Below are 14124 nucleotides of genomic sequence, written 5' to 3' on the forward strand. Positions count from 1 at the left end.
GGGCGGGGCCAGCGCCCCCCGCCCCGCCCGCTCCGCCAATCACATTCAAACGGCGCGGCCGCCACGCCCACTCCCACCCGGACCACGCCCACCAGGCCCCGCCCCCGCCCCGGGGGTCACCGCCCCCCCCCCCCCCAAAGTTTTTCCGAGCGGTGCGAACCCCCCCGAACTCCCCCGCGGGCGGGGTCGGGCCGGGGCCGCGGGGAGCGGCCCTGCCGTGTGCCCCGTGTGCCCGAACGGCATTGTGGCTTCTGCCGCCCGTGTCCCGTGTGCTCCGTGTCCCCTGTGCCCCGTGTGCCCGAACGGCATTGTGGCTTCTGCCGCCCGTGTCCCGTGTGCTCCGTGTCCCCTGTGCCCCGTGTGCCCGAACGGCATTGTGGCTTCTGCCGCCCGTGTCCCGTGTGCTCCGTGTCCCCTGTGCCCCGTGTGCCTGAACGGCATTGTGGCTTCTGCCGCTCGTGTCCCCTGTGCCCCCAGTGCCCCCAGTGTCCCCTGTGCCCCGTGTGCCCGCACCGCATTGTGGCCTCTACCACCCGTGTCCCCTGTGCCCCCTGTGCCCCGTGTGCCCCGTGTGCCCCCATGTCCCCTGTGCTCCGTGTTTCCTGTGCCCCTCGTGTCCCATGTCCCCTGTGCCCCCGTGTCCCATGTTTCCTGTGCCCTGTGCCTCCAGTGTCCCCTTGGTCCCACTCTGTGTGCCCTGCTGTCCTGTGCCCCACCCCGTGTCCCCTTGTCCCTGTTCTGTGTGCCCTGCTGTCCCTTGTCCCCCCCGTGTCCCCTTGGTCCCCACTCTGTGTGCCCTGCGGTCCCTTGTCCCCCCGTGTCCCCTTCTTCTCCGCCGTCTCCTGACAACCACCGTGGTCACTGTACCTCTGTCCTGTGCCCCTCCCGTGTCCCCTGCTCCTCCCATGTACCCTGTGCCCCCCAAGTGCTCTGCACCCCCCCATGTCCCCTGTGTCCCCTGCATCCCCCACTGGGTGCCCTAGCCCTGCTGTGGCCTCTGCACTCCCTCCATGTCCTCTGCCCCCTCTGTGTCTCCTGTGCCCCCCTTGTGTCCTCTGCACTGCTCATGTCCCCTAACCCCACCTTGAACCCCCACTTGTGGGGCTGCTCCCCCCATCCCAAGACCCACATCCCCTCTAAGGTGCTGCAAGGGGTCCCCCCCTGTCCCCAGGTCCCACTTTAGGGTGCAGTGGAGCAGGATTAGCTCCCACGCCCCACTGGAGACCTCCAGGATAGGGTGTATTGGCCCCAACATCCCTTGTCCCCAGGTGTCAGCCAGGCAGTGCCACCACCCCATGGGCTGCCCATGGCCACCCTGGGGTGCTGCACCCCAAAAAGGCCACTGCACAGCCAGGGGTATCCCCAAAACAGGGCAGTGGGAGAGGCCTTGGGGACTGGGACACACTGTGGGGAACTGGGACACATGTTAGGACTGGGACACACTGGGAGGGGGAGTCTTGGACACAGCAGGGATATGCCTGGAGGGAACCTGGACACACTGGGGGGACCCAGGACATGCTGGGGGGATCTGGGACACATGAGGGGGGACTGGGACACACTGTGGGGGGACACTGGGACACAGCAGGGGGATCTAGGGTGTGCTGGGGCCATCCAAGACATAGTGAGGGTGTTGGGACACACGGAGGTCAAGCACAGGGGGGGTCATGGGACACAGTGGGGAGTCAAACACGCACTGGGGGGCACCGGGACACACTGGGGAGACTCAGACACACTGGGAGAGACTGGGACGCACTGGAGTTCCCTTTGGAGGGAACAAAACTGTAAGTGATCACCCCAAATTTCGGCACTAGAATGGGGGGCTGCCTTTCCCAAGGCAAGGGGCTGCCTTTCCCCCCGTTTCCCTTGGGGGCTGTGGTGGGGAGACCCTGCCCCCGTCCGCTCCGTTTTGGGGGGCTGGGGGGCTCTTGGCAGCCCCCTTCCCTCCCTCCCTGCGCGTCCTCCCTCCCTTTCTCTCCCTTTCCTGTAACTTAAGCTTTTGTTGTGAGCAGGAGACCCGGGCTGTCGTGAAAAGAGGGGGCCCCACCGCCTTTCACAGCGTAATTGAAACCATTGCGGCTCCTGGCCGAGGGGGAAGGGCAGGGGGGGCTCCAAAATCAAAGCCTGGGGGGGAAAGCCGGGACACACGATGCTGCAGGGCCCCCCTCTCCGCCAGCCTCCCCGGGCCGGACGTGCCGGGTGTCCCGGCGGGGCTGCCGGGGGCTCTCCCCGCTCCGGGGATGGCGGAGGCTCCGGGGCTGCCGCGGGGTGAGGCGGTGAGATGGGAGCCAGGGCCGGCTGTTCCCGATGGGGCACCCAGGGGTGCTGTGCTGCCTTTGGGCCCCGGGGGTCGCTGGGTGTCCGGTGGTCCCGGGCGGGAGGCGGCGGACAGAGGCTGGAGCCCGGCCAGCGCTGCCTCCGGCCCGTTCCCGTTCCTGCTCCCACTCCCGCTCCCGTTCCCGCTCCGGCCCTGTGGCGGCACAGTCTGGTTGGATGTCCCCATCATGTCCCGCAGGCCCACAGCGACAGGGAAGGAGCAGTACAAGGGTGTCTGCACAGCCACGTGGATCTTGGCTTCCTAAACGCTTCAGATTTTGGATTCTTTCTGGAGATAGAGGGGTTTCACTTTCAGAAGGGGTTGCAGAGGCTGTCCCCATCCTCCCTGTCCTCCTGGGTGCTGGTGGCTCGGGACAAGGGTCCCCAGAGCCTCCAGGGACACACTGGGACATGGTTCCACCCAGAGTGGGGGCCGAGCCCTCCTGGGGAGGGCAAAACCCAGAGCAGATCCACCAGTCAGCCCTGAGAGAAACCCCTGGGTAGGCTGGTGGTGTCAGGGGATACCCCAGGGAAGCAGCCAGTGGGGTCCTGCCCACTCAGGGATGTCCCCTCCCAGGAACATTCAGGGTGGCCAGGGAATCCTGTTGATATCACTTGTCTCTGTCACCAGGCTCCCAGCCCCATCCCCAGGCCCCTGCATGAGGGGTGGTAGAGGGTGCTGCCCCCTCCCCAAAACTTCCCAGGGGGGTCTGGGCTTGGTGTCCTGGGTGGAGGGAACACTGTGAAGACAAGGACCAGCCCTTGCACCCAGTGGGAGAGGGTGGGTGCTGCCCAGACCGGGCTTTACTGGGAGTATGAGGCCAAACCCAGCTCTTCCCCACAGCTCCCCTTCGTGTCCTCACAGAGCTGCTCAGGGTGGGGGGCACCCAGGAGCCCCAATCCCCCCACTGCTCCACTCTCACTCATCCCAGTACAGCACTGGGGGATGCTGGTGGGCACCCAGTGTTGGCAGTCCCCTGCTCCCAACAGCCAAGGGTCCCCAGGGGCAGGCCCATGGGTACCACCACCTCCAAAGGTCTGGTGGCTCCTGTGTCCCTCATGGACCAGGACATGGTGCCCATTCAGCCCCCCTTCCTGGGATTCCCCCAGCACCATGAGGTGCCAGGATGCCTGTGGGGTCCTCCCTGCACCCATCAAAGCCAGGGATGGGGGACACAGCTGGGAACACCCATCTCACCCCCAGCAGCACCCTAGTGGTGGCTTCTTTCTGAGCCTCCTCCCTAGGGACAGGTGCCCTGGGGGTGACACTGGGGGTGGCACCACATCTGGCACAGGCCCTGCGCGTGGCCCCACCAGAGCTGGTGGCCAGCACCACTCTGAAGGGCAGTACTTCCAGGGGGCACTGGCAAGTGTCCCTGAGGGATGGGCACAGAGGACGGCAAAGCACAAGTGGGGAATGGAGGGGCTGTGGCAGGCGATGCCAGGCAGGATGGGGACCTCAGGGGTCCCCCAGGAGCACAGAGGAAGGGAAGGGCCCCCTGGCCCTGCACTCGGCTTTGTTTCACACTTAAGAGCCTCTAATTAAAACCAGGCACAAAGGCCCTGGCTGGCGGCAGGCGCGAGGTGCCAGCAGAGGACGGGGGTCTGTCACCAAGGGAACAGGAGTGACACGGGGTCCTGGGCATGGGCCCTGCATGCCCAGACACACAGACACGTGTGCAGACACACACACGTGTGCTCCCTACTCTTTGGGCCAGGGAGAGGAGTGCTCAGGCCTGGTTTGTACTGGTCTGAACTGGTCTGATGGTCTGCAGTGGCTCCGTGTGTGGGAGGGGTCTGTGGGCAGCCCTGCCCAGGGGGGCTGGGGGCAGAGATGAGCCCTGGGCTGTGTGTGGGGTGAGCCAAGCCCTGGGGGCAGCCTGGTTGGCAGCGAGCACAGCTTTAGCCAAGGACCACAGAGGGTTCCCAGCTGGGATCGGGGGGCTGGTGGGTGACCCCGAGACTGAGCTGGGGAATGAGCCCCCCCACAATATGGGTCTGCCTGCCTGGATCCCTCGGGGTGGTGAGACCCCAAAGCTGTGCTGTCCCCCAAAACCACCCCTGGTGCTGGTGGGGCACAAAGCCCGCCGGGGCGGGCATGGGGAAAGTGGCTTAAGCACACCTTGACCTTGCTGGCGGGGGAGGATCCCCTCAGCTTGTCGGACACATCTCCTGCCAGCGCCGGCATTGAGAGCGCGCGAGCCCGCGCGCGGAGGAGCCGGCATGAAAAGGCAGCTTAGGCATCTCCTGCTGCGAGAGATGGATTAGGGGCTTCGGGGAGGCCTGGGGACAGCCAGAGCCACAGCCACCGGGCTGCCACGGCTGCGTGCCGGCCACCAGGCCATGGGGACAGCGTGGGCACGGTGGGCACACAGCCACTGCCCCATGGCACCGTCCTGCTGGGACACCCGGGCAGCAGGACGGGACCCCGGGGGACTCTGAAATGGAGAAATGTGTGTGTGTGTGTGTGTGTGTGTGTGTGTGTGTGTGTGTGTGTGGGAAGAGCCAAGGGCTGTCCCTGCAGGGAGGGGACACGGGGCTGGCAGCCCCCGCTTTGGGCCCCCCTGGCCTGGCCGCAGCTGTCACTGTCAGGGCTCGGGTATTTTTAGAGCCGCCCCAGACCGCAGTGACCATTTCTGCCCACAGAGTGCACGGGATCACAGCGGGGAGGGGAGGGGGGAAATGGGCACAAATTTCCCTTTTGGCTCTGCTTTGGGGTTGGAAGTGCCCTTTAAGTCCCCAGGGAAACACCTGGAGCTGGCAATAGGTCCCCATATTGGTGGGGTGGGCATGGTCCAACCATCTCAGCTCTGTCCCTGTGCTGGGTTGGGGTCAGTGTCCCCAGGGCAGTGACAGTGATGTCCCCACAGTGACAGCCTGGACCCCTGGATGTCCCCCAGGAACCGTGGCAGGTCTGTGGGGTGGTGGAAGTGCAGGAGGGATGGGGTGCCCCTCTGGCCATCCCTCCCTCTCCCAGGAACAGCTGTGCCCCCAGCCGGGGGCAGGGGACCTGCCAGCACTGGGCATGTGACAGGAGGTGACAGAGCTGCTATTTATACCCTCCTGTGTCAGGGCTGGCTGTGGGGACATCAGTGAGCCCATGCCACTGGCCCGTGGTGACTCTCAGGGTACCTTGAGTGCCCATCTGTCCCCCAGCACCCACCAAACCCCCCTGTAGAGAGGGGTGGGCTCAATGTGACCAGAAGTGTCACACTCCAGGGTGTCACACAGCCATTCCAACTGTCCCCAGCCCACTGAGGACACAGAGTCACCCAGTGGGGGCACAGAGCTGACACAGGGACATGGAGCTGTCCCCATGCCCAGTGGGGACAGTTGTCCCCATTGTGGACACTGAGCTGTCCCTGTGTCTGACACTGCATGAAGTTGTTCCCAACAAGGACACTGAGTTGTCCCTGTGCCCAGTAGGACACAGAGCTGTCCCTGTGCCAGTCCCTCCAGGCTAGAGGGCACCAGAGGGGGGCAGATGTGTCCCCCAAAAGCCACAGGTCCTGGAGGGCACACGTCCCCAGCAGCAGAGGCCCTTGGCACAGGGAGATGCCAAGTGGGGAGGCATTCATTCCCGGCCTCCCTCCTGCTCCTGTGGCAGCAGGGCTGGGGAGCACAGCCCAGAGAGGGCTCCCCAGAGAAGAGGGGCCCTGGTGAATGCAGCAGCAGCTCCTGGTCCTGCAGTGAGGAGCCTCTGCCCATGCTGGGCTCTGGGGTCCCCTGGCCTGGGGACACTGCACCCCTTGAGCACCCCGGGCAGGAAGCCCAGGGACTCAGCTCACCCCTCTGGCACCAAGTGACACAGGCAGGGCTGAGAGGCCTTGGGCAGCACTGTGGGCCCCAGGACCGTCCTTGCTGTGAGCTCAGCACCCCTGGAGGTCCCCAAAGCCCAGGCAGGCAGAGCTGGGTTCCCCCCAGCCATGGGTGATGATGAGCACCAGCTTTGTGCACCCAGTGGGGTGGGGGATGTTGAGAAGAGGCAAAGGACACCAGCACAGCTGGGTCCTGCCAGGGGAGCTGCCACCCTCCCCAGGGGTCCCCCACATTCCCTGTTCCAGGTTCATCCCACCTGGCCTGACACAGCCCCATCTCCTTGTAGGGCCTTGTCTGGCTCAGCACCCCATGGTGGGTGGGGGTCCAGGGGTCCCAGTGACCACCTGGGTGGGTCAGGAGCTCCCTTGTGGGCACAGCCCCTGCAATGGGGCCCAAGGGTGCCCACCCAGGACCCATGGGTGGACTGGGCTGCAGGACATTTGACTGAGTCACCCACAGGGGTGTCCCACATGCGTCAGGCTCCTAGGCAGGGGAACCAGGTCCAGTCCTGCCCATGTGGACCCACCTGGTGCTTTGGGAGGATAAGGAGGGAACCACAGACCTGACATGGACACTGGGGTTTTTGTGGGAAGTTGAGTGAAACAGACAGGCAGAGCATCCAGCAGGATGTTCTCAGGGCAATGAGGAGCAAATTCAATCATGTTTCTGCCCAGCAAGAAACAGACAGAAACAGGGCCACTCTGCACTGCAGAAGTCCCAGCTCACAGCCACCAAGCCCTTCTCAGCACACAGGGCTGGCTGGTCCCAGGAGAGAGGCAAGATTAGAATCATAGATATTAGGGGTAGGGATAGTCCCATACCCAGGCTGCTCAAGGCCTTATCCAACCCAGCTTTGAACACTGCCAGGGTTGGGGCATCCAGCAGCTCTCTTTCCTGGGAGGTTTTTATTTCCAGGATATCCCGGGGGAATTCCCACAGGGCTGCTGTGGTGGGGCAGCAGGCTGAGCACAGCATTCCCTCCTAACAAGTGAGGGAACACATGTTCCATGCAGGAGTTCTGGCAGCACAGACCAGCCTGGCTCACCGGAGGAACAAATCGTGTCTAGAGCTACCCCGTGGAGCACAAAGCACAAGCAGTGCTTCAGGACTCACTGCCTCGCTGGGCAGGGCACAGGTGTCCCCTCAGGGACAGCTCTGGTGGCACACGGAGGCTCAGAGAACACACTGCAGACAGCCCTGATCCCAAACTCCTCTCCCTCACCCGGCCCTGACAGGCAGCAGAGGGCAGCAGGGCCCGGGCAGAGAGGCTGCTGCGGAGAGAGGGAAAGCAATGAATGGAGAGACAGATGGGATCCGTTTTTCCTGCTGTCAGGGCAGGCGGAGGGCCGGCGACACACGGCACGGTGCTCAGAGACAGCTGGTGACAGCTGTGCTGGGGGATGGCGAAACAGAGACCTCTGCAGACCAGACCCTAATCCTAGAACCCAGACCCCAAATGCAAGCCTTGCCCACAAATCCAGACCCAGACCTAGACCCCATCCCCTGACACCAAACCCAGCCAAGGCCCCTGTGAAAAGTGACTGGCGTTTTTCACAGCCCCCAAATCCATCAAACAGCCCCAAGTCCCCAGTCCTGGCCCCCAAATCCATCAAACAGCCCCAAGCCCCCAGTCCTGGCCCCCAAATCCATCAAACAGCCCCAAGCCCCCAGTCCTGGCCCCCAAATCCAGACCCAGATCTGGATCCGAGACCCGACCCCGATCCTAAACCAGGCCCAGACTCCAGACCCTGACCAAGCACCAGTCCCCAGCCCCCCGGTACTATCCGTGGCTCTGCAGCTGTGGCCTGCAGAGGGCAGGGCTGGGGCACACACTTCCCACTCAGGGGAGAGGAGAGGCCCTCACAGCCCGGCCTGAGGGCTGCGGCAGGAGCCGGGGATACGAGCACGGGGCTCTGTCGGGCGCTGGGCTGCACCGCGGGGCTGGCTCTGAGCACCGCGATGCGCTCAGGATTAGTGCTGGGCACCACCTCAGGGCTGGGTGCGGTTTCTGCGATCCCCGTGAGGGCTCACCGGCCCCGGGCCGCCCTCAGCCACCCCCGCGCGGGCCCCGCCGAGCCGGCTCTGCGCATGCGCCGCGCCAGCAGGCGGCACGGCCCGCTGCGCACACTGGGGGGCGGTGGCGAGCCCGCGCTCCCATTGGCTCACATGTCCATCATTCAAGCGACTGGGGCAGCTCCCATTGGCTCGGGCCGGGAGGGCGGGAAGGCTGAAGCGGAGCTCGCGCTCTCCATGTCGAGCGCTCGCCGTGTGACGCCTTTGCACATGCGCGTTGCAGCGGGTGGGAAATGGTGCCCCGCGCTGCGCAGTAGCTCGCGCCCTAATTGGCTGCTAGGCACGCGCGTGCGCTACTCCCGCCCTCATTGGTTGTCCGGCGCGCGCGTGCCGCCGCTCGCGCCCCCACTGGCTGCCGGGGCGGGCATGCGCGCTGCCATCTGCAGTCAGACGCGCAGCGAGGCTCGGCGGGACGTGACCTGCTGCAGCAGAGCCCTAAGGGCGCGGCCGGCCGTGCGAGCCCGTTCCGCCCCTTGGCGTGCCGACCCCCGGCGTGCCGCTGTCTCCGGGCCGGTCCTGCCGCCGCCGCCCCGCCAGGTCCCGCTGCAGCAGCCACTCCGCTCCGCGCGTTGGCGCTGCCGTGAGGGACCCCCGTCGTTGCCGATCACGTGACCCACGTTGCCGCGCACGTGACCCTCGGGCGGCGCATGCGCGGTGCGGCGGGGGCGGTGCAGGCGGGCGGCGCTGAGGGCGGAGGCGGCGGCGGCCGGAGCGGGGCCGGGCCGGGCTGGGCCGGCGCGAAATGGCGGACAGGTTCTCCCGCTTCAACGAGGACAGAGATTTCCAGGTACTTCCCTCGTGCCGCCTTGTGCGGCCGCGGCTCCTCGGGCTGGGCTCCGCCGCCTTCTCCCCACCCCCCCACCGGGGCTTTGTGTGCGGGCCCGGCGCTGCGCCGCGGCGGGGAGCGGCACCGAGGGGAGCGTGGGGGGCCGGGGCCGGCTGTCAGGGTGACCCGCGGCTCGGGAGGGCTGCCCGGGCACGGGGGGCAGCGGGCGGCGTGTTGTGCCGGTGGTGGCGAGGGGCCGACCCCGCGCAGGGGAAGAGGGTGAGGGGATCAACCCTCCTGCAGTGATGGGACCGACCACCCCCAGGAGGGGTTGGGCTCCTCCCCGGTGAGGGAACGATCCCCTCGATGAGGGGAATCACCCACCCTCGATGAGGGTTCGGATCACTCCCCCCGAGACCCGCACCGCGCCGTCCGAACATCTGCCAGCGACCCCCTTGTCTATGGTAAAAACGCTTCTTCCTTCTCACACCCGGCCCCCTCGCCAAAACATCAGTATTTCAACGTAATTAACGCTACTGATGCTGTTTGAAAGGGGGTTTAAATAAACAATGGGGAAATTAACGTTGACTCATTAAGCTCGAACAATGACATGTTGTTCTCTGACTTCAGCCTGAGAGAGTCTCGGGGTTAGAAAGGAAAACAAAAGGAGCGAGGATAACGCTCGAGAAGAGTCGCGGATGAGCTGTTCTGTGGGTCCTTGTTTCGGGAGCCTGCCTTGGAATGGTGCTGTTCATCCTCACTCGGGCCTTTCACCCAGAGACCTGGGAGAGTTTTTATAATGTGCAGCTTGCGTAATTCTGCTTCATCTGGCATTAAGGTGCAGTCTTGGAAGCAGTCAGGACATCCAGGAGTGACTATTTATGTTGTTTCTGGATGTTATAAGGGATGCACGCTTCAAAAATTGTCACTAAACTGTGCTAGAAACACACAAGAAAATAAATACCAGCGTGGTTGTGTGCAGTGTTGGCATTACCTGCTCTGAGGATGGAGGTTTGGCTCCTGCCACAGCCCCAAACGTGGGCTTGTTTGCATCCTTCATTTCCTTCAATGAAGAAATGAGCCATAATTAACACTGGAATAGTCTGATTTGGCTTTGAAGTTTGTGTTTCAGGAAGTGGAGCGAGCCAGATCTTGGGCTTGAAACAGATTTCTTGTAATCCTTTGGTAAGGGAGAGATGGGAAACCCAAACCAAGTAGGGTACTGTGGCTGTGCCCAGGGAACAGGTGAGCTCTGCAGTCGTGTCCTTGTTCCTGTCCCTTTGTGGGGAAACCCCATGGCAAGAAAAATAATTGTAGTGGCAAAACCTGTTAGTGTGTCGTGGCTCTGGACACACAGGGGGAGTGTGTGGTGATGTCAGGGAGGAAACTCAGCTCCATTACCCGATCCCAAGATCTTGGAAGCTGCTGAGTGTGCCTGGGGACAATAACTGAAGTCACAACCCTTGACTTTAAAAAAGGGCACTGTTCTAAATTGGGATTTATCTGTGCTAAATACCAGGCTTTCCTTGTCCTTCCCATAGACTGGAGTGAAAAATAAAATGATAGAGTTTGGTTTTATGGAAGGGTCACTGCTCTGTTCTTCCCTGCCTGAAAATATGCCAGGGAGAAGAGAGACATTTTATTTTGTGTTAAAGCTTCCTGTGAGGGAAAAGTGGAATCGCTCCCCTGGGAGGAGCAGTTTGGAGCTGGTTGAGGCTGCAGAGGACTGAAGGTGAAAACAGCTATGGAAGAGAAGATCTGAGGGGGACTGGGACAAGGTCACACTGAATTTTGGGAGCTCAGGGGCCTGTGCACCTACCCCTGACAGCTGGGCAATCTAACAGTTTTCCCACAGTATATTGATGGAGGAAAGCTTTTGGCTGAAGAAGAAGGGAAAATAAGGTTGAAAATCACTTTCAGAGAAGACTTTTGAGTTTTCTTCTCTGTATTGAGACAGAGATTGCTTGAGCTGTAACGTGGGTGTGGAATACAGGAAATGCATGCTGTGTTGGGTATTTGCAGGGCTGCTGTGGCCATAGGTAGAAAATACACCCGTGTGTGCCTCTGGAGAAAATCCTGGTGTGCAAATATAGCAAAACCAGAAGTGTTTCTCTTGGTGTTAGGGATGCCCTTTTCACACAGCTGTAGCTCTTTGGCAGGTGAAATTTCTGTCCTTGGAGCAGGTGTGACTCTGGATGTGATCCATGTCCCTGCCAGGCTGGTGAGTCCCAGGGAGCATGGCCAGAGGGAGACAGGCTCTAAAATTACACAGCTTGATCAGGGATGGATGTAGTGTGGGGAGGGAGGCTGAGGAGAGCTCTTGGGTTTTGTTCTGGGGTGATCTACTTGTGATCTCAAAGTGAAAGGATGTGTAGCAGTGTGGGGAGAGGAACAAAAGGTTGGGAGTAAAGAGTATAGGTCAAAAGAACCTTTTAGCTGTTTGGAAGGAAGGCACAATCTTGGGATTAGTGATGTGGCTAATGAAAAAGTCACTGGATGAAAAAAAAGCATTTCAGAGTTCTCATCATTATCAGCTGCCTCTCTGGAGAGGAGCTGGAAAGAGTCTGGGTTGGGAGGATCAGTTTGGCAAGAGTGCAGATTGAGCACTGTAGGCAGGGGAGAGCTGGCAGTGCAGGGTTAGCAGAGGTGATCCTCGGGTTTCTGAGCTTCTGATATGCTGGAGAAAAGTGGATTAAAGGTGAGAGCTGCTGGGAGCTGTTCCTCCCTCCCCTGTGCCTGACTGAAGAAAGATCAGTGCTACCAGGGAGGCTGGAATGGAAACATACAGCACTGCAGGAAAATCAGGAGGGAAGGACCTAAATCAGCCGAGAAAGAGAGGGTGTCCATGGGCTGTAGTGCTCGGAAAGGTGCTCGGGGAGAAGGATTCTGCTGGGTTGGGCAGAGGGATCAGCTGAGAGCTGGAGAGATAAGAGGAGTGAGGGATCTTCCCACAGTGATGTGGCTGAAGAGAGCTGCAGAGGGAGTGATGCTGCTCCCAGGGAGTTCTACGGAGAAGAGTGGCTTGTGTGAGGATAGGAAAGTCATATATCCCTAAGGATGAAGGTCCTGGTGTGGAGGGAGAGGAGAATGATTGTATAGGTGAAATTGTAGGGACTCCTCTCTGTGCTGGAGAGGTGGAAGGAACCTTGAAGCTGAGGGCAGTTTGGAAGTTGAAATTGCCAAAGGAGCAGGAATGGCACTGGAGGATATCACTGCAGTGAGCTGATTAGGCAGCCCTTGGGCTTTTCCTCACAGGATTGTTGTGCTGTTGCTGTGCTCTGTAGCTTTAGAAGCACATAAAGGCTTAGATCCTCTTCCCTTTTTGCTTTAAGCTCTGAAACCTTAGAGAAACTTGGAAAGCCCCTGGTTTTGAGTGTCTTTTGCAGGTGCTGAATCTGAGGGCAGCTCCATAGTAAGGCCTTGAGCTGTGCTCTGCCTGTCCTGGGGATTTTCCCTTCCCAGGCCAGCACAGGACTTCGTTTGGGAGCCTTGGACAGGGAAATGGATTAATGGAGGAGAAGGGATATCCCTGACCTTCCTGGGATATCCCTGACCTTTCTTCTCTTTCCTCTCTTCTAGACTCTGCAATGGCAAGTGAAGTCTTGGGTGGTTTATCCAAATAAATCCCAACCTTTTACCATTTTCCATCCAAGAGAGGTTATTTTTGAGTTTCTGACAAGCTTATTTCTTGAAGGGCTGGGGAATCTGTTATGGGCTCTGTCACTTGTCTGTGCCACTGTCCCCATGACTGATGGGCTTCCCTGGAAGAGACAAATGGGAGCCACCATAACTTTGAGGAATTCTGAACAATAGCTGTAGATGATGCTAACAGAATATTGTAGGAGCATTAATGAAAGCTGTATGGACATATGAAACTGCTGCAATAAGTAAATATATATATTTTTAGTGCTATTTAAAAAGCATTTGCAATGATTTTATTCTTCAGATCAGGTATGCAAGCTCAAAGAATAAATATCATGGATGTCTCCCTGAAATCCAGTGGAGCTCCCACTTACTCCCAGATGTTGAGAAAATGTTTTCTTGCTGCATTTTTCTCCTTTTCATTGTTGAAGCAGAAATATTACCAGCCATATGTGTCTATGTGTACAATAATTTCCTCTTCCTACGTACATTGCACTTGCTGGCATCATTAGCCAGACGGAACACAGGCTGTTCTGTCTCTTGTTTTTGTGCTGTTGTGTAGTCTGTGCAATGGAATAACACTTCCACCCAGCAGGAAGAGCCATGCCTGCTTTTCCCTGCTGGGTGGAAGTGTGACCAGTCTGAATCTCAGCTTGGGTATGCCTGCTAATTCCAAGAAGATAGGTGGTTTTTTTTCTGTCCCTCCACAAAGGATTTGAAGAGCTAAGCCAGCACATCGCTGTGCTTCTGGCCCTGCCTGCTTCCAGCAGGTTGAGCTGAGCACTGCTGGCAGGGGGATTTTGTGCTTTTTAATTGGCAGAATGTCAGGGATAAGTTCTGCTCCCAAGCAGCTTAGGCAGCGCTTTGCTGGACAGCTGGGCCAGCAGCGAGGGGGTTTAGAATCCATCCTTAACCAGTGTGCCATGGCTGCAGCCTCCCTTCGCTTCCCAGGTGCTGCCTAAGGGAAGTGCATTTGGTTTTCATGTCCTTCAGCAGGACCAGCTGCTCGGGGTGAGGTGGCACTGGGAGCTCATGCCCTGCAGAGAGATAAAGAGGGGCATTTTCTCTGCCTGTCTTTACTAATTGGGAAAAGAAAAACTTAATGTGGGGGAACGAGGAATCTGCAAAATCTGTTACGCTGAGCTTTCAGCTGATCAGGATCCTGGGGTGTGAGTTTGCCTTTGGCAGGAGTAGCTGCAAGCAGTCAGGAGGCAGCCTCTGCCTTTCCATGGGCTGTTTTCTAACTGAAGAATTAATCTGAGATTTTAGAAGATCGATTAGAATTGTTTTGAGATCTTAATTTATCATTTGATTCAGGTTATATTTCGGGTGTGGGCCCAGCACAGAAAGAATAGAGCTCTTACCTCCTTGGCAGGACGTTCTGACCTTTCAGTTGAGCAAAGCAGGAACAGCAGAGCTGTGACTGATGTTTTTAACCTCCCTGTGTGAACGAGGAGGGGGGGAGAGGACTGGGAGAAAATGTGTTCTAAAGTAGATCAAGTGGTATTGGT

General features: G+C 59.7%; 1 protein-coding gene across 5 annotated transcripts in view; it reads left to right on the top strand.

Moving 5' to 3' along the window:
• The first annotated feature begins 8639 nt into the window (after positions 1–8639).
• The window catches only part of GPATCH8 (G-patch domain containing 8), a 54578-nt gene continuing 49093 nt past the window's right edge, over positions 8640–14124 (top strand). For 2 of the 5 annotated variants that reach the window (XM_071450834.1, XM_071450831.1), the window contains exon 1: positions 8927–8992. Coding sequence is in view for 1 of the 5 variants with exons in the window: in XM_071450828.1 (XP_071306929.1) it covers positions 8948–8992 (45 nt within the window). In the remaining 4 variants the exon portion in view is untranslated. Of the gene's footprint in view, positions 8993–14124 lie in introns of all 5 variants that reach the window. The other 3 variants (XM_071450832.1, XM_071450830.1, XM_071450828.1) reach the window with 2 other exon arrangements.

Source organism: Agelaius tricolor, unplaced genomic scaffold (genome assembly GCF_023055355.1).
Source record: "Agelaius tricolor isolate 1412-34295 unplaced genomic scaffold, bAgeTri1.0.p SCAF_31, whole genome shotgun sequence".
NCBI lineage: Eukaryota > Metazoa > Chordata > Aves > Passeriformes > Icteridae > Agelaius > Agelaius tricolor.